This window comes from Callorhinus ursinus, unplaced genomic scaffold, assembly GCF_003265705.2.
Source record: "Callorhinus ursinus isolate GAN/ISIS: 27379988/994484 unplaced genomic scaffold, GSC_fseal_2.0 scaffold13, whole genome shotgun sequence".
NCBI classification, from domain to species: domain Eukaryota; kingdom Metazoa; phylum Chordata; class Mammalia; order Carnivora; family Otariidae; genus Callorhinus; species Callorhinus ursinus.
This window is the reverse complement of record NW_027397075.1, coordinates 13287545-13315033: the sequence shown is the minus strand read 5'-3', so window position 1 is coordinate 13315033 and position 27489 is coordinate 13287545. Positions and strand designations below refer to the sequence as shown.

General features: G+C 43.3%; 2 protein-coding genes across 2 annotated transcripts in view; both read left to right on the top strand.

The window, feature by feature from the left end:
* Nucleotides 1-3121: 3121 nt before the first annotated feature.
* On the top strand, nt 3122-11289 carry LOC112819228 (uncharacterized). The gene is made up of 8 exons (XM_073899625.1): nt 3122-3286; nt 5203-5395; nt 6076-6167; nt 6586-6712; nt 7693-7784; nt 8050-8176; nt 10280-10390; nt 10555-11289. The coding sequence occupies exons 1-8, from the start codon at nt 3137-3139 to the stop codon at nt 11148-11150; spliced, it is 1488 nt and encodes a 495-aa protein (XP_073755726.1). The 5' UTR covers nt 3122-3136; the 3' UTR covers nt 11151-11289.
* An 18-nt stretch (nt 11290-11307) lies between these two features.
* OR2C1 (olfactory receptor family 2 subfamily C member 1) overlaps nt 11308-27489 on the top strand; it is a 30789-nt gene continuing 14607 nt past the window's right edge. The window contains exons 1-3 of the mRNA XM_073899628.1: nt 11308-12132; nt 20600-20690; nt 24449-24566. The gene's annotated coding sequence lies outside the window, so the exon portion shown is untranslated. The remainder of the gene's footprint in view (nt 12133-20599; nt 20691-24448; nt 24567-27489) is intronic.

Below are 27489 nucleotides of genomic sequence, written 5' to 3'. Positions count from 1 at the left end.
TCTCTAACTCCATTCATGTGCTACTGCTTGCCCTTCTCCGCCCCCTCCTAGGTGTTATTAATTATCCCAACCTCATGGATCCTTCATGAACCTCCTCAGCTTGGACCCCAAAGTGTCCCCACCACACAGCTCTGCCTTCTCCACATTATGTCAACACCACTTTTCCCCCTGCTGCCTGAGGGCATGTCTGCCTCCTCACTGGGGACACCAGCATCTCCTGTTCCAGTGATGCAGTCTCCGCACCCAGCGAGCTGCTTCCTGTTGACCACAGAGCCGCTCAGTCTACAGCGTCCCTCTGACCCACACTCCTCCTTTAGTCTGTGCCTCTCCCAGACTTGGGATTGGGATCTCAGTTGCTTTCTTCCCACAAATCTCCCACAACCAAAGCCACGTTCCTTCTCCTGTGCCTGTCACACCTCCCTTCTCCCAAAATGTACAAGATCATTACACTGACCAGATGTCAGACCTAGTCCCTAACTGGACAGGTGCATACTTTGTGAAACTCATCACTATCCCTTACTGACCCCTTAATCCTGGCAGCAGTAACAGCTCTAATACAACATTATTTTGTGTATAGCACATGGCATCTGCACTCAAGGAACCTTTCTGCAAGAGACACTGGATTTTAATTCAGCAACTCTAATTTTCCTGATTCCCTGCGTGAGGGATAGTTGTCCTTTCCCTGGCCTTCTGTTGGGAACTATTCTGAGGTTTTACATTTGTATTAGGGACCCTAAACATTCCCTGAATATATCAGTGTCTATGTTATTGTAGCAAATGAGAAATTCTCCCCATAGACGAAGGACAGGGGACCACCCCAAGCTAGCTCATAGTTTCTGGTGGGTGAGAGGGCTTCTGTGCATTTCTCAACTTGGTTCGTCTCCACTAACCAGATTCCTGTGCTTCTCACTCAGTTCTTCATAACGAAACTCACCAGGTTCTGAATGCCTTTCCTCACCTGTCGCCCAGGCGTACTTTGTACATCCTCAACAAGAGCCGCTGCTTCACCCTTACTAGACACTTCTCACTCATGTACATCCGGATCTCAAGAGATTATGAAGCACGGAGAGGATCGTGAAAGAATAAGATCATGAATAGGGTGTGGAGCAAATACAGACTAAGATCAAGCCACTTTCTAAAAGGCAGCCATAACTAAGGGAATTATTCAGGGATAACTAATATAAATGGAAAAAGAAAAAAGCGAGAATTGGTTAGTCAGTAGCAGCATTATTAACTCCAGCCAGTCACGCAGCAAAGCCATTTAGCTCGCTACTGCAGTTGTGTGGTAACTCAGAATAAAGTTCAGGTTTTGCTGTCATCGCTTCCCAGCAGTACATTTCATCATTTTTCAAGCAGTACCAAGGCTTTGAATCACATTCCCCTGGGGGAGGGGATGATGGTGGGCTCCACAGCAAGGGAAAGGAACTCTGGCACAGTCTTCAAACTACAAAAATCATTACTTGCCCTCTTTCACTATTCACCACTTTGTGCCTTCTTCTTGCTTTCATGGGGGTCTCTTTTCCCACTTTTTCTCCCCCAACCACCTCAGTACCCATGTTATGAATCAGGCCCTCCAGTACCATGCAAGGGCACCACTGACAGAAGTTCATTTGTTCAGTTTAGTAAGTTCCAAGTATATGCTCAGCCTTGGGCCTAATGGTGCGGATCTCAATGCTAAGAGCACTACTCTCCTCTGGTTCTGGAAGCCTGGAAAGAATTGCTTTTGAAGAAACTTAAGTCTCAACCTGACTCGGATTCCAAGGAAATGAACCCGCTCTGAAACCTATTCAAGTGTCTTAGGCAGCTGCTTATTCTTATCTCCCGTGTTTAATCCTTTGAGAAAGGATCAGAGAAGCATAACAGGATTCCACCTAAAAGCAAAAGTAATATAATGGCCTGGTACTGGTCTCCCATTTTCATTCCCACCTTCACCCTACTTCCAGATGAACTGCGCTGGAAAGAAGCTCCCTCAGAAAGCCTCCCGCGATGCTCCAGGATTTACTTTTATTAAACGCAGTCTCTTCACTGCCATGCAACGCACCCCGTGACAGGGCTACTAGAACTTATTTTCTCACTGTTAAGTCTTCCACCAAATGTAGCCCGATCACACTTAGTGAAAACGTATGACGTATCTTCTCACACCCCAATCTTTTCCAGCTTTCCCTCTGCGTGGATGTGGCCCCACTCCGTGGTGCGGACACGTCGGGTTCAAGGTCTTTGACCATTTCCCCAACCATAAGTCAACTTTGACTTCCTTGGACTCCCGCAGCGCTCAGCCTAGGCCTCCCGCGCTCTTCCTAACCTGTGTAACTACTGATGGTCACGAAAACGCCCCCGTCCTTTGGCCAGATTCCTTGCAGCAAAGACTGCCCTGTGCACTCCAGCCCTGCCCGCACGTAGCCGACCTAATAAGTAACCCGTTGCCTGGCGAAGGCTGACGCTAGGAGAGCCCTGATGATCAGGAGACGCCGACAACCCGAAATGCCCGGATCCTAAGAAGTAGGGTTCACGAACTCTGGCAGAGACTGCAGGCGACACAAGATGGGAAGGGGGTTCCCATCATCCAGGGAGCATGCCGTGGCGGACGGAGCGGGAGCCAAGACTGCAGGGGACCTAAATCCCATAGTAGGGGCCGCGGCCCGTCGCTCGTGGGACCCGGGCCGAGCCGCGCCTCCATGTCCCTGTCAAGGACACTACAAATGGGACCCGTCTCAGCGGCTGAAACCTACCTCACCAGGAAAACGTGATCGCTGTGAGGGACGCGCGGCCCAGAGGAGGGAACAAGCCCTCGGGGGCCGCCGATCCTGACCGGGACGCAAACACCAGGAAGACCGAGGGCTCCGCGCGCGCAGGGGCGGCCACCCTCGCCGGGCGGGGCTCGGGGGATCAGGCGCAGCCGGCCGCCGGAAAGCCACGCACGCAGGCACCAGCCGGACGCGCAGCGCCTCCCGGAGCGGGGACGCGAGGCGGCGATAGCCGCTGGCCGAGCCGCACGCAGGCCCCTCTAGGCCGCGGCGGGAAACGGGACACTCGGTAGCATTAACTCTTTCCGGCCACCAGGGCGGCACCCGGAAAAGACCGGTTTGCCTCCGCGAGGCCGCAGCCCGCCGCGCTGCCGCTCAAGTCCCTCCCCGGAATGGCGTCACTCCGCTTCCGGCCGTACCGCGGTGTTGGTTGGGGCCCAGGCAGTGACGCGGGCCTGAGGGCAGGTGCTGAGGACGGTCCTGCGCGGGGTGGGTCCCGGTCCGCCTCGGAGCGGCGCGGGGCGGAGGGCGGCGGCCTGCAGGTGAGCGGGTGGCAGGGGGAGCGGCGTCGGCCCTGGAGGTCCCAAGGGACCTCAGCCGCCATTGTCCGCGGACCGCGGTGTTTCCGGGCCGGTCGGCGCAGCCTGACGGCGGAACCATTTCTGGAAGCCCCGCCGTCAGGCTCCGGAGGCCATCCTGTTGTCCGCCTTTGCGCAGACGGCGTCGGGGCCTCGCTGGCCGGTGTTGCCGCGCGCCGGGGACCCAGGCGGTGCAGCCTCGGAGACGTCGGCCTTTGCTGGTACCCAAGCACGGCAAGCGTCCCGGTGCCCGCTGAGCTTGCTGGGCAGCCGGCGGCCGGCCATTTGGGAATACCGTGGCATCCTGGTCGACTTTGGGTGCCGTTCCTGCCGGCTCACGGCCGGGAAAGCGAGGTCCCGGGACTCTCCTCAGTCTCGCCTCGAGGTCTAAATGAGCGTCGAAGAAAGGGAAGGTGGGCCGAAGGGTCACCCTCAACATCACCAACTCTCCTCCTCTCCTCCTTTGCGACTTGGCCTGTGGATAAACGTTTTGTAAGCAAAGATCAGCTGTGATTTTTCTGGGTCAAGTAAAGAGATTTAAAAACACAGGAATGGATCTTGTGCACAGTGCCCTTTATGCTTCTTGCAGGGAAGTGTCAAACAAGAGTGTTGAGCATCTAGTTACTTAATCCGGGGATGCTGTCTGAGAAGAATAGGACCGCTTTTTCCCTAATTACTTTGCTCCTTCTCTGGTCTCACTTCTGTGTCCCCCCTCTCCTGCCAGTATTCGTACAGTGGAAAGGAGACTCTGGAACGTTCCACGCACTGAGGGCTTCCGTCTTCACAAGAGGATGAAGGGTCAGGGAAGTTGGACCCCCTTACTAGAGACAGAAGACTGGGATGACACGTTAAAATTTAAGAGGAACTCAGAATATTCTCCTGATGTCCCTTGGTATGGGGAAGCTGGCATAGGAAGTACAGCAATGAAGTCTTTGGATAATCCCCAGGCTCCTTGCCTCCAGAGGGTGTAAATGTTCTCACTGTCTAACCTTTCTTGACTCATTATTTTTGCAAAGGCCAAGTCCTCAGTGGGCATTTTTCTATCAATGAGCTGTGCCTTATTTCAAGTGGATAATAGAAGAAGAAAGGGTCTGGCAGTGGATTCTTTAAAAGGAGAGCAGGGGCACCTGGGTGGCTCAGTCGGTTATGTGGCTGCCTCGGGCCAGGTCATGATCTCTGACTTCTGAGATTGAGCCCGTGTCAGGCTCCCTGCTCATTGGGGAATTGGCTTCTCCCTCTGACCGTCCCTTCTCTCATGTGCTCTTTTTCTCTCTCTCCCCCCCCTCAGATAAATAGATAAAATCTTTAAAAAAATAAGGTCAAATTAAAAAACATAATAAAAGGAAAGCAAGGCAGGAATTTTCTGTGCATTTTTCACCCATTATGAGTAGTGGGTAGTAAAGTTCATGTGACTTTCTTACTGATGTGCACTTTTTTCTGCTGTCAGTGTTTTAGTAAGAAGATCCTTTTATTGATTTTATTCTAGGCCATGCATGGTCTCAGTTGCCAAAAAAGGTGGTAATGGGTGAAAAGTAGAAGACAGGAAACCACTAAGGGAAGGTTGTAAGTCAAGGAGAAAACCTGTCAAGACAGTACGTGTATATGTAATCTATGCAACCCTGCTAGTCTGTGCTTTGCTGCATGCAGATGGGTGGGAGCAACTGTGTCTGAGAGGTAGCAGTTGCCACAACTTTTTTTCCCCCCAGGAAGTGAATACCTTGTGGGAAATTGATGGCCCAATATCTCCTTTCGTCTTTCAGTCATTTCTCTTAGTGTTTCATACTTCCTACCATCCGTACTCAGCTTTTTCCTCTTTCTACCACCAACCCCCTAATCAAAAGTAAGTTATCTGTTAGTAGATGAAGATTATTTATTTCTAGGTTGCAAACCAAGAGTTTGGAAAAGAGGCCGTGCTCTTCAGACAAACTGTAGATGTCACAGGCTTCAAGAGGAAGGCATCAGAGTCACCGCCAGTGGACATGTCCCATGATGAATTTTGGACTATACACCAGGGGCTGCAGGAACACCTGAGCTGGAATTCTCGTAAGGAAACTGAGCCTGTGTGTGAGACAGGTAGGGCAGGACATGATAAGTACTATTTCCTAGGAACTGATAGGAATTTGTGCGATTTGTATTTTCTATATGTTGAGCTCTGTGGATCTATAAACAGACACATTAGCAATTATGATGGTCCCCAGGTGTCAGTAGAGTAGACCAGTTCTGGGTGAAGTTGGACATTGGCCTATGATATAGTAGTATCTATACCACTGAGCTCTGGTAGTAACACCATGAACTCTTCTTTAGAAAACTGGAGGTAATAGGAGCCATCTCATTTTTATAAAATAAGAAATTGAGATCAGAAATGGGTTATCAGTGGCAGAATATGAACACAATTATGTATCAAGAAAAATAATGATGCAAAAGTCGTATCTTATTATACACTGGATTTCCTGAGTACTTCATTTTTAAATATGTATGAGTTTTGCCTAATTGAGAACAATTTATTTCATCAGAGGAAACTAAAAACGGTTTTTCTTTCATTATGTCACTCCTGAAAATCGTGGAACCTATTCTAGGTGTCAGTTGATAATTTGGCTCCTATTTGTGATGAGAAGGCTACTTTAAGACACCATACACACTTGCAAATGTGTTCTGTTTCTGTTGAAAGAATTGGTAGTGTCTGTATTTTAGAAATAGGGTCAGAATGTTCAAAGAAGTGAGAGCAATTTCCTCTGGCTCTTTTCTACCCACAGCTATGCCTATTCACCAGATCCTAGTCTTTTCTGAGAAGACAAATACCAAAGACTGGACAATGGCACCTGAGCTCGTCTTGCCTGAGTCCCAGGTGAGGTGTGCAATCCAGCTATAGAGGGCTGTCTTTTCCTGCTGCCCAGGACCCACACTGCCCAGCTCACAGGCATCTTAGCCCCAGTGTTTTCCCTGGGGAATCCATTGCTTTTTTTCCTTTTTGCCTTCTCACTTAAAAAAAAAAAAAAGTGGGTCACCTACTTGGCTCAGTTGGTTGGGCAATTGCGTTAGGCTCAGGTAATGATCCCACGTGCTTCTCCCTCTCCATCCCCCCACCCCTCTGCTCATGCTCTCTTTTGCTGTCTCTCTCTCTGTCCAATAAGTAAATATTTTTAAAAATCCTTAAAAAAAAAAAGTGTTATTAATTCCTGGATTGCCCAGGATCTACCATGGGCCAGATGGTAGGGCTGGTTCTGTAGTGCAAGTACTGAGCTGAAGCCCATTGTCTTCTTTAGAGCTTGTTGACATTTGAAGAAGTGGCCATGTATTTTTCCCAGGAAGAATGGGAGTTACTGGATCCCACTCAGAAGGCCCTCTACAATGATGTAATGCGGGAAAACTATGAGACTGTCATCTCTCTAGGTAAAGAATCTCCCTCGCATTGGGTAGAAGTTGAGTAATCTGTCATATTCTCTGCTTACTGGGAATGTATTCCTCTGAGAGGCTGTGTTCCAATAACAGGTTGTTTCTCACCTAGATGGTGTGTGGACAGAAAAAGGTGTATCCAGATCACCTGGGGAGCTTTGTCCAGGTGCACATGGTCATTTCTTACCCTAAACTTCTTGATCCCTTCCTCCCCTCCAAATCTGCTCTTTTTTTACCTTTCACATCCCCATACAAGGTACCACCATTTATCCAATCTGTCACACCAGAAAAATACAGTCGTCCTTAGGCATAATCTTGCAATCACAACCCACTTCTAATGCATCACTGTCCATTTGGCTCCACCTTCATAGTGTAGGCAGAGTGCAACCATGTCTCATCCTTTTATTATTTTAATGTCCTGATCAAATCATGAAATTTCTGTGCTGTAAATCTTAGGATGTCTTCTCATACATTCAGAATAAAATCCATATTCCTTATTGAGGTACCCAGGAGCCTATAAGATCTGGCTGCTGCTCACCTTCCTGCCCTTGTCTTTTTCCACTGGTGTCTTTGTTCGGTCTTCTTTATCCACACTGATTTTGCTGTTGCTTTAACTCACCAAGCTAATTTCTACCTTTCCATTTCTTCAGCTGGCACATTGACTCTGAGTTCTACATTTTTAAACACCCCTGATATTTGCCCAACTCAAAACGTTTTATATAATATAAGAAAAAATAAGATTTCCTTTTACTGACTACATGAAAACTGAAGACAGTCAACTGGGGAATGATTTTGGGGGTTATTAGATACTCGATTCTTATTTACTGTGAGAAGGTCACTACTAGATATCACTTAACATTTGTAAACATGTCCCATATGTACCAAAAGGAATAGGATCTTCTGTATTTTAGAAATGAGGTAAGGATGCTCATAGACTGAAGTGAGAGAAATTTTTGCTGGCTCTTTTCTACCCACAGCTATGCCTGTTCACCAGATCCTAGCCTTTTCTGAGAAGACAAACACCAAAGACTGGACAGTGGCACCTGAGTTCATCTTGCCTGAGTCCCAGGTGAGCTGTGCAATCCAGATATTGAGGGCTGCCTTTCCCTGCTGCCCAGGACCCGACTGCCCAGCTCACAGGCATATTAGCCCTAGTGTTCTCGCTGGGGAACTGGGCACTTCCTAGGCTGTTAATGATCCCTTGCTTCTTTCCATTTTGCATTTAAAAAAAAATGTGCTATTAATTCCTTGAATGCCTAGGGTCTACCATGGGCCAGATGGTAGGGCTGCTTCTGTAGTGCAAGTACTGAGCTGAAGCCCATTGTTTTCTTTAGAGCTTGTTGACATTTGAAGAAGTGGCCATGTATTTTTCCCAGGAAGAATGGGAGTTACTGGATCCCACTCAGGAGGCCCTCTACAATGATGTAATGCGGGAAAACTATGAGACTGTCATCTCTCTAGGTAAAGAATCTCCCTCTCCCATTGGGTAGAAGTTGAGTAATCTGTCATGTTCTCTGCTTACTGGGAATGTAGTCCTCTGAGAGGTTGTGTTCCAATAACGGGTTGCTTCTCAACTAGATGGTGTGTGGACAGGGGAAAGGTGTATCCAGATCACCTGGGGAGCTTTGTCCAGGTGCACACTCCATATGCTATGTAGATTTCTTGATTTATTTTTTTCTCCTTCCCCAACTCTGTTCTCATAGACCCCTTTTCTCAGTAAAGAGCATTCACCCAGTAGCTAAGAGGAAGGAACGTACAGTCATCCCTTACTGAGATCTTGCTGTCCTACCCCATTGTAATGCATCACTGTCCTTTTGGTTCCACCTTCACAGTGTAGCCTGAGTGCAGCCATGTCTCATCTCCTTGTGCTGTTAGCGTCCTGGCTTAAGCCAGCAGCATGTCTAAGCAGAATGAGCTGGGTACTTTCTGACTGGTGCCCTGCCACACTCTGTTTTCCACACAGCAGCCAGATGCTTTTAAAAACTGGTCAAATCATGACATTTCCCATTTCAAATCTTATGATGACTTCTCATCACATTCAGAGTAAAATCCACACCTTACTGAAGTGCTTAGGGTCCTCCAGGGTCTGACCCTACTCACCACCCTGCCCTCATCTGCTGCCACTTGTGCCCCTGCTCAGTCCTCTTGAGCCTCACTGATGTGTCTGTTTCTTGAACTTGCCATGGTCATTTCTACTTTGCCCTTTCCTCTACCTGGCACAGTTTTCTGCCACATGGCAAAACTCACTTTTACATTCCTGCTGCAATATCAGTTTTTCAAAGAGGCCTTCTGTACTACCTCATCTAAAATAGCTTCAGAGAAGCAGAGTCTTAAATGCTGAGTTAACCTGCCTTAGTTTTCTTCAAAATATTTATTACGTGCTGACCATTTTGTTTATTTATTGCGGTTTGGTTGTCTCGTCCCACCGGAAGGTGAGATCCCATGAGATCAGGGTACTTTGGCTTAATCACCACTATATCATTAGCCCAAAGAGAGTTCCTGGCACATTATAGCCAATCAGTACGTATTGTTTGAATGACTGAGTGATGACTACTTCCCCAACTTGGCAATGTATATTTAGAAAAGTTTCATTAAGTAATTCTGGTCTGTTTCTTCCATCTGGACAAGAACCAGTGAACTATAGGAGTGGGAGGAATCTTTCCTAGTCCAGTATGTGGTGCTTAAAGGCTAAGTAAAAAGTAGGGGCACCTGGGTGGCTCAGTTTGTTAAACCTTTGACTCTTGATTTCAGCTCAGGTCACAATCTTACGAGTTTTAGATCAAACCCTTTGTTGGGCTCCACACCCTGAGGGGAGTCTGCTTGAAGATTCTCTTCCTCTGCCCCTCCCCCCACTCGTGTGCTTGCACACCTGTGCTTGCACTGTCTCTCTCTAAAAATAAAGGTAGGGCCCCTGGGTGGCTCAGTTGGTTAAGCGACTGCCTTCGGCTCAGGTCGTGATCCTGGAGTCCCTGGATCGAGTCCCACATCGGGCTCACTGCTTGGCAGGGAGTCTGCCTCTCCCTCTGACCCTCCCCCCTCTCATGTGCTCTCTCTCTCTCATTCTCTGTCTCTCAAATAAATAAATAAAACTTTTAAAAAAAAATAAATGTATTCTAAAAAAAAAAAGAGCTAAGTAAAAAGTTATTGTGGTCATCACAGGAATCACTAGTGCATAGGACATGCAGCCCACTGACCTTCACCTTGCTCTGCTAGACTTGGACAAATCCTAAGGAATTAATAGGACTAACTGGTATTCCCTGCAGACTCTGGGGTTTGGTTCAACCTTGTTCAAATACAGGGTAATCTTGGTGGCAGAAGAGGGGCAGTGTAGATGGATTCCCATGCCCTTTATCCTCTACATGGGTCCAGCTTAGGTTTATTTCTCTGTCTCCACGTTGTGTATCCACCCACAAATGCAGTATAGTATAAACCTGAAACCAGATAGGAGAGTCTACCCATTTGACCATTTGGGTAACATACTGTAAGCAGTCCTTTGCTGTTCCTGAAATAGTGTGGACAGTTATTGAGTTGCCAGTCCTTGACCTCCTTTTTTCCATTTCACAGCATTATTTGTGCTCCCCAAACCTAAAGTGATCTCCTATCTAGAGCAAGGGGAAGACCCATGGGTTCAAGGGCCCTTGGAGTTCAAGAACAGCCCTGGAGGGCTGCCTACAGGTAAATATACCATGGGAAGAGGACAAATGTGATTTGATAGCAACTTTAGCATTTCAAATTCTGCTATCTATATTTTGTGAATCAGTGATCATTGGATTTTTCTCTCCATTCCTGTAGTTTTGCTTTGCCATACAGTTGGCTGATTGTTATGTTTATTCCCACAGGGTTAAAGGTCAAAACTGACAATGAAAACCATCAGCCTGTGTGTCTTTCTGACTTAGAAATACAAGCACCAGGAGACATAGTATCAAAAAAGACCCGAGTGAAAGTTCCCCAGAAAACAACAGGCAAAGAAAATCATGGTGACACACACAGGATGGGGAAGTGGCATCAAGAGTTTCCAGTTAATCAAACAAAGGAACTGTCAATCTGGGAAGAAGAGCTGCAGAGACTTATGGATCTTCACAAGAAAGCCCGTGCAGTAGAGAAGCCTTTTACATGCCAGGAGTGTAGGAAAAACTTCAGACTTACCTCTGATCTTACTAAACACAAAAAAATTCACACAGAAGTGAAGCCTTATAAATGTCAACATTGTGGTAAGAGCTTTAGAGGGAAATCAGATCTTAATAAGCACATAACAATACACCAAGGAATAAAACCATATAAATGCTCCTGGTGTGGGAAAAGCTTCAGTCAAAATTCAAATCTCCGTACACACCAAAGAACTCACACTGGAGAGAAACCCTTTATGTGTTACGTATGTGGAAAGAAATTCAGTCAGAATTCCCACCTTAGTAAACACCGGAGAACCCACATGTAGCATAAGCATGAGAAACTTTAGCAGGCAGTCCAGCCTTCTTAAAAACAGAAACACCACCACTGAACAGAAGCCTATCCAGTGTCCTAAGTCTGAAGAAATTCACCAAGTAGAGCTTAACCCTCAGGTTTATGAAAAATACAAAATTATGAAGCATGAATAATTCATCAGTGGAAAATTTGGGGATATAAACATGTTTCTCAGAAAGGAATCAAGGTTGACTCTGCAGGGGGTGCATTAGTTCTGTACTAATTACAATTTTACTAATAAAACTTCAGGGAATTCCTAACAAAGGTGTTCAAAGAACATTCTGAGTACAGAATATACTATTTCGTGAGTATGCCTGGCAATTAGCAAATTCAGCTTCAAATAGCAAATACACCCAGGAATTAATCAGTCTTCTGTGATCATCATGTTGTTGGTTTTGCATTGATCTTCCAGCCACTTTAAACATGATAGAAACATTTGTAGCATGGTCTTCCAAAACAAGAAAGACTAACCTGCATGTTTAATTGAATACCATTGCCTTCAGGGTAGTAGGCTTACCAATTTCAAGAGCCCTATGACAAAAAATGAGGTCTGTTGTCAAGTTTTCCAAGAACCAAATTGGATTTTCTTCCTCTCCTTTGTCATTGGACACTGTTCCCCAAGTTGGGTATCATTTGAGTTCCTCCTTGAACATTTTAGCTCTTGATTCCTTTTAGCACCATTTTTACTGTGATGAAATGCTATTTACTTCACCACTAGAGAATCTGCAAGAAGTAACTGTACTAACTTACACCTCTCATTGGTGGTGTTTGATAGAGGAAAACATCAAGATCATATGGAAACGGGTTGGAATTTTTAGCCATGGATTATATATTACATGTAAAGAAGATTGTCTGCAATAAAAGAAACTAGACATTTTCTCCCCGGTGTCAACTATAAATATTAGCACTTTCCTGGGACCTAAACGGATATTTATGGAAGTTCAGGATCAAATCAGGTTTTTGTTTGCTGGCTTTTTAATTTGGCTTTCATTTATAAGAACACCAGAGGGTTGTTTCAAAACTGTAGTGTGTGCTGCAGGCAGGATGTGGTTCACTGGGTGTGGCAAAAGATTGGGTTCCCAAGAGGAAAGGTTTGGGAACTAATGCTGAGTGGTGGACAAGGATGGGAGACTCTACGTTCATGTTAGTTGTCTTACACTGTCTATTATTAGGCAGGGTCTACCTGTCTGTACACAGCATTTAACAGCCTTAGGCTGATAAATGATATAGATGGCTGAACATCTCTCCAGGCTGTGGATCTTAGAACTCCTAGCTACAGCAGTGACGTGTGTTCCTGTTAGAGCTTTTAGGTTGTACCAAGAAGGGGGTTAAATGATTTCTCCCAAATACCTTATAAATGATCAAGTTAAGGCTAAGACACAGGACTTGTTCAAGACCCTATTGCTAGTGGGTCTGTTCACTGCCAGCTAGCTGCATCAGGGAGGTCTGAAGGCACGGTTAGCAGGATGTGTACGTTATTCCTGCAGGGCCAGGCTGGATGACACAGTGTTGTATCTCCTTCTAACTTATAAAACATTCTTGTGGCTTGATTAGTTCCCGAAACACTTAGGTCTCCGTGTGTTCTGTGAAAGAAAACTATTTCAACTCAGGGTTATTCTAGGGACTAGAGGGATTGGTGAATGAAAAGCACTTCACAGCCTGGCCAGTGGTAGATGCTCAATCAATGTACATTTGCTTCCCTTTCCCCTGTTCCCCAGTGATGTGCTGGGCAGACTGACTGCAGTAAGGAAGCAGTTGTGTTTATGGCTATTTTCAGCTCCTTTCAGGAGTTGTGCACTGCTGGTGGTGATGTTGCTCAGTTGATTTGATCCTTGGCCTCAGTACTTTATGGTGTAAGTCACCTGAGCTGTGGATATGGTGCTCTCAGCAGGATTTTGTTTTCTTCCCCAAGATGAACAATACCAAGTATTATTTCTTAGGCACAGCCAACTTTAAAGCTTTCGTCTGCATAGTTTTTATCCATCACCCTCATCCTTAGGCTTCAGGTACTCTGTCTCATCCCCGGATACATGCGGACATCTTCCCGGTGCTACATTCATTCAGTTTCATGGGGGCCTCTTACATGCCCAGGCACTGTTTGGTCTAGACTGAGAATATAAGTAGTGAACAAAAGAGCTAAATACATACCCTCACAGGACTTGTATTCTAGTGAAGAGTATAAAGGAGTGGCTATGGTTTTCTGCTTCTTGAAGTTAGGGTCATAGGATAGTTGTGGGTAAAGGGTTGTGAGCAGAAGCCCCACTTCTGGGCTGAAGACTGTTGGTGCAACACTCTATAGTGCTCTTCTTACCTCAGTTGTGGAAGCGTATACAGAAACGGGGGCCACAAGTTCAAAGTAGTCTGGAATGCTGAGCCCCCCACATGGAGAGCAGTTGTCCTGGAAGGTCCCCTAGACCTGTGATGGATTTTATGGGAATGAGAAATAAACTTCTGTTAAAGTTATTTTAAGAGATATTGGTGCCGTATGTTTCTGCAGCATAACCTGGCCTGTCTACATAGACACAGCTATTCTACTAGAGCTCTGGAGCCCTTTCTGTGTCAGTCCACGTGGACTTTGGCCCTCAGGAGAGATCTTCCTTCATGTAGATGCTCCACTGAGCTCATGTAACACTGATAGGCACACTGAGGAGCTTACAAGACTAGGTGATAGGAAAGAAGGACAGATTTTTTACCTGAGACAAGTCCAGGTTGGTCAGTTTTTCAAGTGGACAAAGCAGCCATCCCTCCCTCTCTGGCTTCATTCCCCTTCTCTTGCTCTCCCTCTGTGCTCCACTGCTTTTGTACATAAAGATGGGTTGCTATTGACCAGTGGGCTACAGAGAGGGTAGGGGTTATCTTTTGTTCTGCCTGTGAGTGCAGATTTTAAGCAATTGTTTGGTAACTACCCCTCTCATACCTTCTGCAAGTTGGCCTCAGAAACAGGACATAGCGCAGAAGCAGATTTGTCCTGATCAGTGTAGAGAGGAAGGGGACTGCCCTCTTGGACTAAGAGGTGGTAGTTGGGAGGAAGGTCATGCAGGAAAGCAGGAGCAGGACATTGCAGTTGAGGAGTGAGAACCTCTGTTGGGAATGTCTGCATAGCCAAGAACCAGCAGTACAATATTCCACAACTCATGCTTGGAAATTTGGGGGTGGACATGTGGACATTGGAAGAAGCAATTTCTGTACCCTGTCAAAGGGGTCAGAGCAGACTACCAAAAATGCAACATAAAATCTATTTAGGCTTGGTTTCTTTTTTGTTAAAGATACTATTTCAGAGAGAGAGAGAGTGCGAGAGTGCAAGCATGAGCGGCGGAAGGAGCTGAGGGAGAAGCAGACTCCCCGCTGAGCAGGGAGCAGGGAGCCCGATGTGGGGCCGGATCCCAGGACCCTGGGATCATGACCTGAGCCGAAGGTAGACGCTTAACCTACTGAGCCACTCAGGCGCCCCTATTTAGGCTTTGGTTTAGAGATGAAGTGCAACACACAACCTTAAGTTTAGCCTGAAACGTTCGTATTAAAGTTCTCAGAAATGTCTTTTATAACCAAATGATTCTAGGACAAACCAGAAGGTGCTTCATTTCAGGTGATTCAGATAACAGCCTTACAGTGGCTCCAAGCTTGGTTCCAAGAACTGGAACAGTGACCAGCGTAACCCTGAAATCCTCTCAGCAGTGTGCTAAGTGGCCACAGTGTAGGGACTGTGCCAGACCCAGAGTTCTCCCCACCCTTAAGCAGACTGCGTCTGGAACCTCAAGCTGATCTTGAGACCCTCCACTGTCTTAGCTGGAGGGGAAGCAGAGGAGGAGAGCTTGGAATCAAACTAAAAGTGCTAGGGTTGATCAACTTTTGGAACCGTGAGAAGAGTGTCTAATTCGCCTGGAGAGCTTGAGAGCAGGAATGCTAAGCAGCCTTTTCGATCCAGCTGGACAGTTGGGATAACACAGAAGGTCTGAATTCCTTAAAGGATTTTCTAAACATTCATTTGAGTCACTCCACAGACAGGAGTTTACTGACCACCCTCTGCATTTCCTGGCCGGTTGCACTCGATGTAATGGGTCAAGGCTGCCCGTTACTTTCCTCTCTGGGTTTTACCTTCTGTTGCTTAGAGTGGATTCTTTGCTGAAGGGCTCACATTGCTTCTGTGGGTTCTCACCTGAACGGAGTCTCTGGAGTGCTCTCAAGTAGGAAGGTTGAGCCTTTGTTCACACTTTGTGTTTCCAGGGTTGTTTGCAAAACGTATTTGGACAAAAGTGTATTGTTGTTACTAAATCTTGTCCACGCTTGTCACCTTTGTCATTTCTTGTGTGGGTTTAGTGGGGAGCAAGGCTGGAGTACTCTTGAAGCGTCTGCCGTGTGGCTTATGTGCAGCTTTCCCTTCATGTGTGAATTCCCCAGTGGGCAGTGGTACCGGGCTATTGTGAAATGTTTTCTGCAGTGCAACGTTTTTGAGGCTTTTCTCCTGTGACCCACCCGACCCACCACATCTGAGAACGCCTGCACTTCACTTTAAAGCAGTCACCCTATCTCTCATGAGAGGGATCAAGCATGCTGAGTTTCAGATTTAGCMAAACTGTCAGAGTCACTTCTCACTTCCAACACAGCAGGACGATGACTTTGGAGTTGCACTGATCTTGGCACTAACAAAAAACAGCAAGCTTTATAGTATTTAAATACTCTGCACTTTTAAGGGAAAACTTAGTAATAAAGCTTCCTGTTGAATTTTTTAAACAAATAGTAGATTTCTGATATTATAATTTTCACACTAAGTATTTTCCCACCATGTTTATGAACAACTGAACAGTGTCAGGGCATTAGAAGAAAAAAAGGGAAGGATCTTTAATATTAATAAGGGTAAAAGTAAAATGTGTTTAACTTTAGTAAAGTTTTCTTTAAAAATATTAGTAGCTTAAGGAGCAGTAGTTTATGGTGGAGAGAGGAACAGATTTTTTAAAACATTTCCTTCATCCTTTAGCTATGGTGGGGGAGCATTCATCCTCATTAAAGCTACTTATCATCCTTAAAGGAGAAGCTTGTATTGCCAATCTTATTCTTTCAATGAAGAGGCACTTTTGCAATATTCAGTTCTGTGAGCCCTCTAAAACTCCCACAGTTTAAAATCCAAACTTGCACAAGGGCTCTCTCTTCCTTTTACTCATGTACCAGTCATATCTGCTCTTCTCACTCTGAGCACTGTGTATATTTTCATCATAGCATGTATCACCACTTTGAGTTATTTGGTTTGTTTATTTGTTTTTGTCCATCTTCCCCCATTAAAATGTAAGCAGGGCAGGGGCTGTGTCTTGTGCAGCCTTGAGTCTTCAGTGTCAAGCACAAGACTGACACATTATCATATGTAATAAACACAAGAATGGAATATTACAAAGGAGAGAACCTGCCACGGCCCCCTGCACACTAGCTTAGTTTACTCAGAACATCCACTGGCTCAATAATCTTCCTTCTTGAGGTATCAAATGCTTCATTGATTGTGATGACCATGAGTCCTTGTCTTGCTCTTTACCAGAAGAGGTGGAAGAAAAGAGCATCAAGTCCTCTGAAGGATCACACATAGTATTAAATGTGGGAACCTATGAATATGCAAGGCTATCATTTTATCCACAGGAATGCTCAAACTCAAAGCTCAGGGATCTTCACCGTGGAATAGGAGGACTGGATTCCATGTACACTGCAGGAAAATCACCTCCATTCAGGTTGCTTCTCCTCCGGGCACACATCCCTGCAATGTCTGCTCTCTAGCGTTTGCCTTGCTGGTAATAAGGGCCTGAATGCTCACATAGACCTGGTGGTCTTGCAAGCACTCGAGCCTCTCCTGCTATGGAGGACATAGATAGAAGGATCTGGAAAGGACCTTAGAAATCTAGCCCTGTCAGTGCGCCCCAAACCGATACCCAGAAAACACTGTGAGACGTGCAGAGATGTTCCATGAAGAAAAGTATTCTTCAAGTAAATTTGGGGACAATGGGTTAGAATAAAGTGAATGTTTTGTTACAGGAAGATTTCTCAGAGCATTTTTATGTTTCAATGTGTAGTGTGAAACTCAGGGTGGGGGGTAGTCAAAATAGAGGAGTGTAAGCATACAGAATACCAGCCCTGTTTGTGGAGGCCCTTGTGGTGGGGCTTTTGTGTGCAACACTCTGACCTACAACTCAAGAGTGTTTTTGAAACACCAGTTTGGGAAACACAGACCTAGTTAAACCTTTCACCATTTTTGAAAGCTGGGAGAATAACTGATTTAGTAGGACAAAACTAGTTCCCACAACACATGACTCACAATTTATCATCCTTTTCCCCCATGCCACACAGCTTCTCGGTTAGTGGAACAGGCATCATCATTACATAGCTTTGGAAGCTGAAGCTTCGCATCCCATGCTACCTATTGCAGACAGTAGACTAGGCCCTGTGCATCCTTCTTTTAGGAGATGACTTGGAGAATTCTTTGCAAGAGCCTGGCAGAAGAATTCACTTCTCCAAGTTCAACATGAGTAATTGTGTTTGGCATCTTCTATAGCTATTAGAAGGTCCGAATGTTTTAGCAAGAACAATCTCAATAGCTTCCAACATCTGCCATGGCAAAGAGTGCTTTGCAAATGGGATTGGATAATGGCACTTCAATTTTACAGAGGGCATTGATACTAGGCTATGGTGAAGGATCAATCCAGTATAACAACTTTCAGCTTCAAAGCTCATCTTACAGGATCTCATCTATGCTACTTGCCAGAGGGGCAAAGAACAGTGATCATCTAAGAGGTATATAAGGCAAACGTCAGGAAGTGATTGTCTTAAGTTGTGTTGGAGAAGATGCAGGGAGAAAATTGGGGATTTCTGGTTCCTTCTTCAGATACAACAAACTCCTTTGATTATGATAGCTCCAGGAAGAAATCAAATTCTTGTCCATGCAGTTGGGGAACAGAATTTAAGAATCAGGGCTCCTGGCTGACTACTTATTATGCATTCTTCCCCTTCAGCTGAGACAGCCTGCTGGATCTCCATTCCACCACCATCCTGACGACTCATATCAGCGCTTGCCATTTCAGAAGGAAGAAAGGAGAGGCTGGGGCAGTGACATCTAGGGAAGTGCTTCTGGACTAAATGTTGATCTCTTACCTCTCTCCAAGGGCTAAAAATCCCTTCTTAGGAATGGTGTCTTATTTTCAGAAAGAACCCTAATTTTTTCTCCTGGATAATCCTGAAGAATTAACCAGAATGCTCTGTCCTCCAAAATCATTTCTTGTTCCTGTACACAGTCTGAGGCCTGGAAACAGCTCCTCCTCTAACCATACTCAGGCTCAAAGGGGTCTGAGACTTGCAGGAGAGTAACAGGAACAGCTGTGCCATTTTGCATTCCCATCAGCAATGAACACAAGTTCCTGTTCCTCCACATCTTTGCTAGCAATTGTTTTCAGTGGTTTTGGATTTTCACCATTCTGATAGCTGTATAGTGTTAAGTTGCTTTTATTTGCAGTTCCCTAATGACATATGATGTGGAGCATCTTTTCATCTGTGAACCTTGTTTGGTGAGGTGCCTGTTGAGATCTTTGCCCGTTTTTATTGGGTTTATTTTCTCATTTTTGCATTTTAAGAGTTCTTCACATAATTTGTATAACAGTCCTTTATCAGATATGTCTTTTTTTTTTTTAAGCTCTACACCCAATGGGGGACTTGAACTCACGACCCCAAGATCAAGAGTCCCATGTTCTGGGGCCCCTGGGTGGCTCAGTCAGTTAAGCATTTGACTCTTGATTTCAGCTCAGGTCATGATCTCAGTATTGTGAGATTGAGCCCAGCATCAGGCTCCGGGATGGGCATGGAACCTGCCTAGGATTCCTTCTGTCCCTCTCCTTCTGCCCCTCCCCCCCCAAAAAGTCTCATGTTCTACTGACTGAGCCAGCCAGCACCCCTATCAGATATGTCTTTTGCAAATTTTTTCTCCTAGTCTGTGTCTTATCTTCTAATTGTTTGACAGTGTCTAATTGTTTGGCAGTGTAGAAGTTTTTAATCTTAATGAAGTCCAGCTTATCACATTTCTTTCATGAATTGTGTGTTTAGTTTTGTTATCCAAAAAGTCATCACCAAACCTAAGGTCATCTAGGTTTCCCCTTATATTGTCTTCCATGAGTTTTATTGTTTTGTATTTTACATTTAGGTTTACAATCCATTCTTATTTAAAGATTTTATTTATTTGTCAGAGAGAGCACAAGCAGAGGGAGTGGCAGGCAGAGGGAGAAGCAGGCTCCCCGCTGAGCAAGGAGCCCCATGTGGGACTTGATCCCAGGACCCTGGGATCATGACTTGAGCTGAAGACAGGCACTTAACTGACTGAGCCACCCAGGTGTCCCAGGTTTAGAATCCATTTTGAGTTAATTTTCTGAAGGGTATAAAATCTGCATCTAGATTTCATTTTTCTTTTTCTTCCTTCCTTCCTTTTTTTTTTACATGTAGATGTCCCCCCCTTTTTTTTAAAGATTTTATTTATTTGAGAGAGAGAGAATGAGAGATAGAGAGCATGAGAGGGAAGAGGGTCAGAGGGAGAAGCAGACTCCCTGCTGAGCAGGGAGCCCGATGTGGGACCCGATCCTGGGACCCCAGGAGCATGACCTGAGCCGAAGGCAGTCGCTTAACCAACTGAGCCACCCAGGCGCCCTAGATGTCCCCTTTTAATACCATTTGTTGAAAAGACAATCTTTTCTCTATTTTAGTGTCTTTACTCGTTTGTGAATAATCAGTTGACCATATTTATGTAGTTTTATTTCTGGGCTCTCTCTTTAGTTCCATTGATCTATTTGTTTATTTTTTCACCAATACCACATTGTCTTGTAGGTTGAGAGTAATTCAATGTTGGGTAATGATAGTCCTCCAACTTTGTTCTTTCCATATTCTATTGGTTATTTTGTGTCTTTTGGCCATATATATTTTAAAATCATTTCATCAACATCCACCAAATAACTTGCTGGGATTTTTATTGGGATTCCATTGAATCTACAGATCAAGTTATGAAGAAATGCCATTGAACAATACTGAGTCTTCCTATCCATGAACATGGAATCTTTCCATTTATCATTTTTTTTATCTCTTTCATCTTGTAGTTTTCTTCATACACATTTTGTACATGGTTTTGGTATTTATAAGATATGCAAACCATCTTATTATTTTATTAGTGTAAATGGTATTTTGTTTTTAATTTCAAATTATAATTGTTTATTGTTAGTGTATAGGAAAGTGACTGACTTGTTTAGTAACCTTGTCAAACCTGCAACTTTGCTACAAATGCTTTATTAGTTCAAGGAGTTTTTTGTTGTTTTACACATACATGATCGTGTCATCTGTAAACAAAGACCATTTTATTCCTTCTTTCTCAATCTGTATACCTTTTATTTCCTTTTTTTGTCTTAATGAATTACATAGGGCTTCCAGTATGATGTTGAAGAGGAGTGGTGAGAGGGGACATTCTTACTGTGTTCCTGATCTTAGTGGGAAAGCTGCTAGTTTCTCACAAGTAAGTACAATATTGGTTGTAGGGTATTTGGGCAGTTTTTTTTTTTTTTTTAATCAGGCTGAGGAAATTCACCTATGTTCCTAGTTTGCTCAATTTTTTATCATGTATCAGTGTTGGATTTTGCTAAGTGCTTTTTCTGCATCTATTGATATGATCATATGATTTTTATTCTTCAACCTGTTGATGTGATGAATGACATTTTAATTTATTTTTTATTATTGAACCAGCCTTGCATACCTGGAATAAGTCCCACTGTATAATTCTTTTTTTTTAGAATTTATTTATTTTAGAGAGAGAGAGAGAGACCGAGCACAGGGGGGAGGGGCAGACAGAGAGTGAGAGAGAATCCAAGCAGACTCCATGCTGAGCATAGAGCCTGATGCAGGGCTTGATATGAGCCTGAGATCATGGCCTGAGCCAAAACCAAGAGTTGGACATTCAACCAACTGTACCACCTAGGCACCTGGACTGTGTAATTCTTAATATACATTGTTGGATTTGATTTGGTAGTATTTTATTGAGGATTTTTGAATTGATATTCTTGAGAGATACTGATTTGTAAGTGTCTTTTTTGTAATTTTTTTCTGGTTTTTGGTATTGTGGTAATGCTTGCCTCATAGAATGCCTCACCACTATTCCCATCCACTCCAGACACTGCTTGTCCTTTCATTTTTCATTAAGGCCATCTTTCACCTTTACAGACTATCCAGGTCCCTGTTCTCTGACCATAGCTTTACATCTGTATTTCAGTTTTAGAAGATGTCTTTCAATGCCCTCTATTCTATTGTATTGGAAACTTTACATGTGGAGAGCTTAGCAGACATTTGTTGACTGCCTCTTAACATCCATTCTCCCTTTCCTCTTTCCCAAAAACACTTACTCCATTTGGAGATCTGTGAGCTTCCCGACCCTAATTTCTAGGAGTAAAGAATGTGACCTAACCTAAGTTAATAAAAGAGGATTCTACCTCCATGTTTGGAAGATGGCTCAGTGTTAAGCCTATGACCTTAAACTGGTCCCATCAGGACTTTTGTTGAAAATGCTAGTACAAATCCAGCTCTTGCTGGATGATACATGTAACCCAGTGGTTGTTAGCAGTCTTCCTGAAACTAGGAGAAATGTGAGCCTTAGATTGAGACCAACTACCATGGAAGGCAGAGCAGAGTGATATATATTCAGTCCTGGTGACACCATTGAGCTGTAGGATCAAGCATCACCTGATACCTCGAACTGCCCTTGACTTTTTAGCTACACAAATCTATACATTTCCTTTTATTGTTTAAGCCGGTGTAAACTGGAGTTTCTGTTCTTTATAACTGAAAGAATCCTAATACATAGAGAAATAACTGATATATAGATGTAGGAGATGAAGAATCTTTTTATATACACCTATTTGAAATTTTCCATTATGGAAATTATTAAACATACATAAAAGAGTAATATGATGAACCCCTGTGTAGGCTTCAACATTTTGCCAGTCTTGTTTCATTTATCCCCTCCAGTTTTTTTGTTTTGTTTTTATTCTATTAGTTTTGTTAGAGTTTTTTGTTTAGGAGTATTTTTATTTTTTGTTTTATCTATTTATTTTTATTTTTTAAAAAGATTTTATTTATTTATTTGAGAGAGAAAGAGTACAAGCAGGGGAGGGGCAGGGGAGAAGTGGGCTCCTGCTGAGCACAGAGCCCAGCGTGGGGCTCATCCCAGGACCGGAGCTGAAGGCAGATGCTTAACCAACTGAGCCACCCAGAAACCCCTATTTTTAAATTATTTTTTAAAGTAATCTCTGCACCAACATGGGGCTCAAACTCATGACCCTGAGATCAAGAGTCGCATGCTCTACTGACTGAGCCAGCCAGCTGCCCCTTAGGAGTATTTCAAAGGAAATCTCAGACATTACAAGATTTCACCCATAAATAGTTTAGTTTATAAAAGATAATTCTTGACAATCTCCATTTTAAACCATCTTTGAGAAAAAAATTCCCCCTCAGCAGAGGAACTCTCTCCCACAAGAGGGAAGTTTAATTGAGAACATGGGAGCTGCTTTTCACTTGCTCTGAAGGCAACCAGAACTTGACTAACTTCTCAAGATGGCCATGTAAGAGGACTCTCTGGGGTTCCTCTCTGTGGTATTTAATTATGAGAAAAACAGGCAACCCAAATATATCATAATGAGGGTGGTTCTGGAGGGATGATAGGAGCCTCTAACAATCAGCAGAGTAATTTATTAATAAGGTGAAACTACATGATCAACTGCTGTACTTTTAACAAGGCCCAAAGTGATTCACTCATTAAAAGTTCAGTGGCAACAGTTAATTGATAGTTTTCCGGAAACTAAAAAACAAAATAATAATAATAATTATTCCCTTATGTATTTGTATAGAACATTCTCCCACGAGGTAAAGTGTCCTCATTTACCTACTTGCCTTGGCTTTAAATTTTTGTTCTTGAAATAATGTGTAATGTGTAAATGATTTATACTAAAATCAGCATTCCTGCCTGATAATATTTTTTAAATTAACATTTGACCATCACACTTCAGTAGCAGATAGGATGCAAAGTGACCTGGAAATTTAATATTTCTATTCTATTTTATTCTCCATTTGGTATCATACTTACTCTTAATGAGAAGTTTTCTCTCCTTTTCCTTTGTTGGTGCCCATTCCATCCCTTGATCCTCTTTCTGGAGTTATTCTAAAATAGCCACTGTATATTCCAACACCCAGGGCCCTGATCATCAAGAAATGTACTGCATACTTCTGTGAAAGATTCTTTCATAACCTGTTAATATTTTCCGTAGTTTATCCTTTATAAAAGCCTACTTAACTAACCAAGTGTTACTGCAACTGGAATTGCTGGTACAATAAGCTATTGTTTATCACTTGCAATTCCCAAATTGACACTAAAATTAACCTGCTTCCAAAACCGGTTCTGTCCTTATTTCTATATGGGGATGTTTGCTCCTTAAAACTTTTAGAAAGACATCCACTGTGAGTGTTCATTCATTCATTCGACATTGGCCAAATATTTATTGAGCACTTTCTATGTGCCAGGCATTATTTTATGTGCTGGGATTTTACATTCACAAGGGACTGGAAGGTGGTGGTGAAGAATAAGGGGTTTCTTTTTGAGGTGATGCAAATGTTCTGGAATTAAATAGTTGTGATGAATTGGGATTATACTAATAAAACCACTGAGTTATAACCTTTAAAATGGTGAATTTGGGGCACCTGGGTGATTCAGTCATTAAGCGTCTGCCTTTGGCTCAGGTCATGGTCCCAGGGTCCTGGGATCGAACCCCGCGTCGGGCTCCCTGCTCAGCAGGAAGCCTGCTTCTCCCTCTCCTACTCCCCCTGCTTGTGTTCCCTCTCTCGCTTGTCTCTCTCTGTCAAATAAATAAATAAAATCTTTAAAATAAAATGGTGCATTTTATGGTAAGTGACTTATAGCTCAATATTAAAATTGACTAAGAATGGGAGTAAAGTGGAGAGTGACAAGTAAGCTTCCAGGTAACTAATGGATGCAACAGGGAAGAAGAGTGTGGACAAAAAGAAAGAAAGATTAAGTAAAGGCTTTGAAAAGAAACTAATTTAGGAAGTCTCCTTTGTATGCAGGGACTAGGTTTCGGAAGGGAGAGCCAATAATACAGAGAAGAAGTAAAATGAATAAAGATTGGAAAGACAGAAGCAAAACTATTTGGTATTGAGGTTCCAGTTCTGGGTAAAGTGGAATGAACATGCCTCATCTTTTCTCTCACATAGAAACAACTATAAAACCTGGATAAAACAAATGGAGCAGCTATTTTAGGCCTTCAAAGAGCCAATAGCAGGAGGTGATATGGAGAAGAGCACCAGAATTCAAAGTACCACTGAATTGATTGTGAGTTTACAGTTTATTTTCTCTGATATCCCTTGATCCCAACACAACTAGAAACCAGGAAGTGAACACTGTTGTAAAAGTAGAGACAAACATAAAACATTTACTTCTGATAAAAACCCTCAGCAAGTTAGGAATGGAATGGAACTTGTTCAACCTATAAAAGAGCATCTATTTTAAAAAACTATACCTGATATCATGCTTAATTGTCAAAAATTAAATGATTTCCCTCTGAGATCAGGAAGTAGGTGAGAATCCTACTCCTACTATTCCTATTCAGCATCATACTAGAAGTCTTAGCCAGTGCAATAATGCAAGCAAAGGAAATATAAAACATCTAGATTGGAAAGGAAAAATCAAAACGTTCTCTATTCACAGATGTCATAGATTGTCCATGTAGAAAATCCTAAAACCTTACAAAAATTTCTAGAATAAGTAAATTTGGTGAGATCATAGGATGCAAAGTCAACAAACAAAATAAATCCTCTTTCTGTACACTGGGGTCAATATCATTTACAATAGCTTCAAAAATAAAATATTTAGGGATGCCTGGATGGCTCAGTTGGTTAAGCATCTGCCCTTGGCTCAGGTCATGATCCCAGGGTCCTGGAATCCAGTCCCACATCAGACTCCTTGCTCAGCAGGGAGTCTGCTTCTCCCTCTGCTTGCTGCTCCCCCTGGTTGTGCGCTCTCTCTGACAAATAAATAAATACAATCTTTAAAAAATATTTAAGTATAACTCTTACAAAACACAGGACAAAAAAAACACAGGATATGTATGTTGAGAACTTCAAACCACTGGTGAAGTAAGTCAAAGAAGTCCTAAATTAATAGAAAGACGTACCATATTCATAAATTGGAAAGACTCAACATAGTAAAGATGTTGGTTCTCCCCAGAATGATCAATAGATTTAATATAAAGTGGAAAGGTAAAGGAACTAGAGTAGCGTAAACAGTTTTGAAAAATAAAAAAGATTTGAAGGATTCACATCATTCTATTATAAGACTTTCTCTAAAGCTACACTAATCAAAACAGTGTGGTATTGGTAAGGGATAGACACATACATCAATGGAATAGAATAAAGAGTCCAGAAATAGACCCACATAAAAGTGGCAAATTGATTTTTATAGGCAACTTTTAAATAGATGATATTCACATTAAACAAAATTAACTATCTTAAAGTGGCTAATTTAGTGACATTTAAAGCATTCACAATGTTGTGCAACCACCACCTCTATCTAGTTCCAAAACATTTTAATCACCCCCCAAGAAAACCCTGTATCCATTAGGTAGTTATTCCCCATTCCCCCTTTCCCACAGTCCCTGGCAACCACAAATCTGCTTTTTGCCCCACTGGATTTATCTATTCTATTTAAAATAAATAGAGTCATACTGGGTGCCTGGGTGGCTCAGTCGGTTGGGTGTCTGCCTTCAGCTCAGGTCATGATCCCAGGGTCCTGGGATTGAGCCCCATGTCAGGCTCCCTGCTCGGCAAGGAGCCTGCTTCCCCCTCTCCCCTACTTGTGCTCTCTCTCTCTCTCTCAAATAAATAAAATATTTAAAAAAAATAAATGGAGGGTGGCTCAGTCATTAAGCATCTGCCTTCGGCTCAAGTCATGATCCCAGGGTCCTGGGATCGGGCCCCACATTGGGCTCTCTGCTCGGTGGGGAGCCTGCTTCTTCCTCTCCCACTCCCCCTGCTTATGTTCCCTTTCTCACTCTCTCTCTCTCTCTCTCTCTCTCTGTCAAATAAATAAAATCTTTTAAAAAAATAAAAAAATAAACGCAGGGCGCCTGGGTGGCTCAGACGGTTAAGCGTCTGTCTTTGGCTCAGGTCATGATCCCAGGATCCTGGGATCGAGTCCCGCATCAGGCTCCTTGCTCCTTGGGGAGCCTGCTTCTTCCCTCTGCCTCTCTCATTAATAAATAAATAAAATCTTAAAAAAAAAAAAAGAAACACCAACATTCTTTAAAAAAAATAAAAATAAATGGAGTCATACAATATGTGACCTTTTGGGCCTGGGTTTTTTTCATTTAGCATAATGTCTCTGAAGTTCATCCCATTGTAGCACGTATCAGCACTTCATTCCTTTTTGGTTGAGTAATATTCCATAGTATTGATACACCACAATTTGTTTATCTACTCATCTGCTGATGGACATTTGAGCTTTTCTACTTTTTGGTTAATGTGAATAGTGCTGCTATAAACATGCATGTATGAGCATTTGTTTGAGTGCCTGTTTTAATTTCTTTTGAGGATATACCTAGGAGTGGACCAGTGAGGTTATATGGTAATTCTATTGACTTATTGAGGAACAAACTTTTCTATAGTGGCTGAACTATTCTACATTCTCACCAGCCATGTACAGGGGTTCCAATTTCTCTACATCCTTGCCAACATTTGCCATTTACCTATTTTATATTATTATTAAAGTCATCTAAATGAGTGTGAAGTGGTATTTCATTGTGGTTTTAACTTGCTTTTTCCCAGTGACTAATGATGTTGAGTATCTTGTTATGTGCTTCTTGGCCATTTCTCTTCTTTGGAGAAATGTCTATTCAAATCCTTTTGCCATTTAAAACTTGGGTTGTTTGTCTTTTTGGTTTTGAGTTATGGAAGTTCTTTATATATTCTGGATATTGAGTCCTAACCCTATATATGATTTACAAGTATTTTCTCCCCTTCTGTAGGTTTTCTTCTCACTTTCTTTTTTTTTTAGATTTTTTTATTTATTTGAGAGAGTGAGAGAGAGCTTGAGCAGGGGGAGGAGCAGAGGGAGAGGGAGAAGCAGAGTCCCAGCTGAGCAGGGAGCCCACACGGGGCTCAGTCCCCAGACTCCAGGATCATGACCTGAACCAAAGGCAGATACTCAACTGACTGAGCCATCCAGGTACCCCTCTTCTTCCTTCCTTCCTTCCTTCCTT

Excerpts from the sequence above, each read along its gene's own strand:
- LOC112819228 (XM_073899625.1), top strand. The coding sequence starts at position 3,137 with ATGGCGTCACTCCGCTTCCGGCCGTACCGCGGTGTTGGTTGGGGCCCA. Across the intron at positions 6,168-6,585 it reads TCGTCTTGCCTGAGTCCCAG|AGCTTGTTGACATTTGAAGA; the intron begins GTGAGGTGTGCA and ends TGTCTTCTTTAG. Across the intron at positions 6,713-7,692 it reads TGAGACTGTCATCTCTCTAG|CTATGCCTGTTCACCAGATC; the intron begins GTAAAGAATCTC and ends TTCTACCCACAG.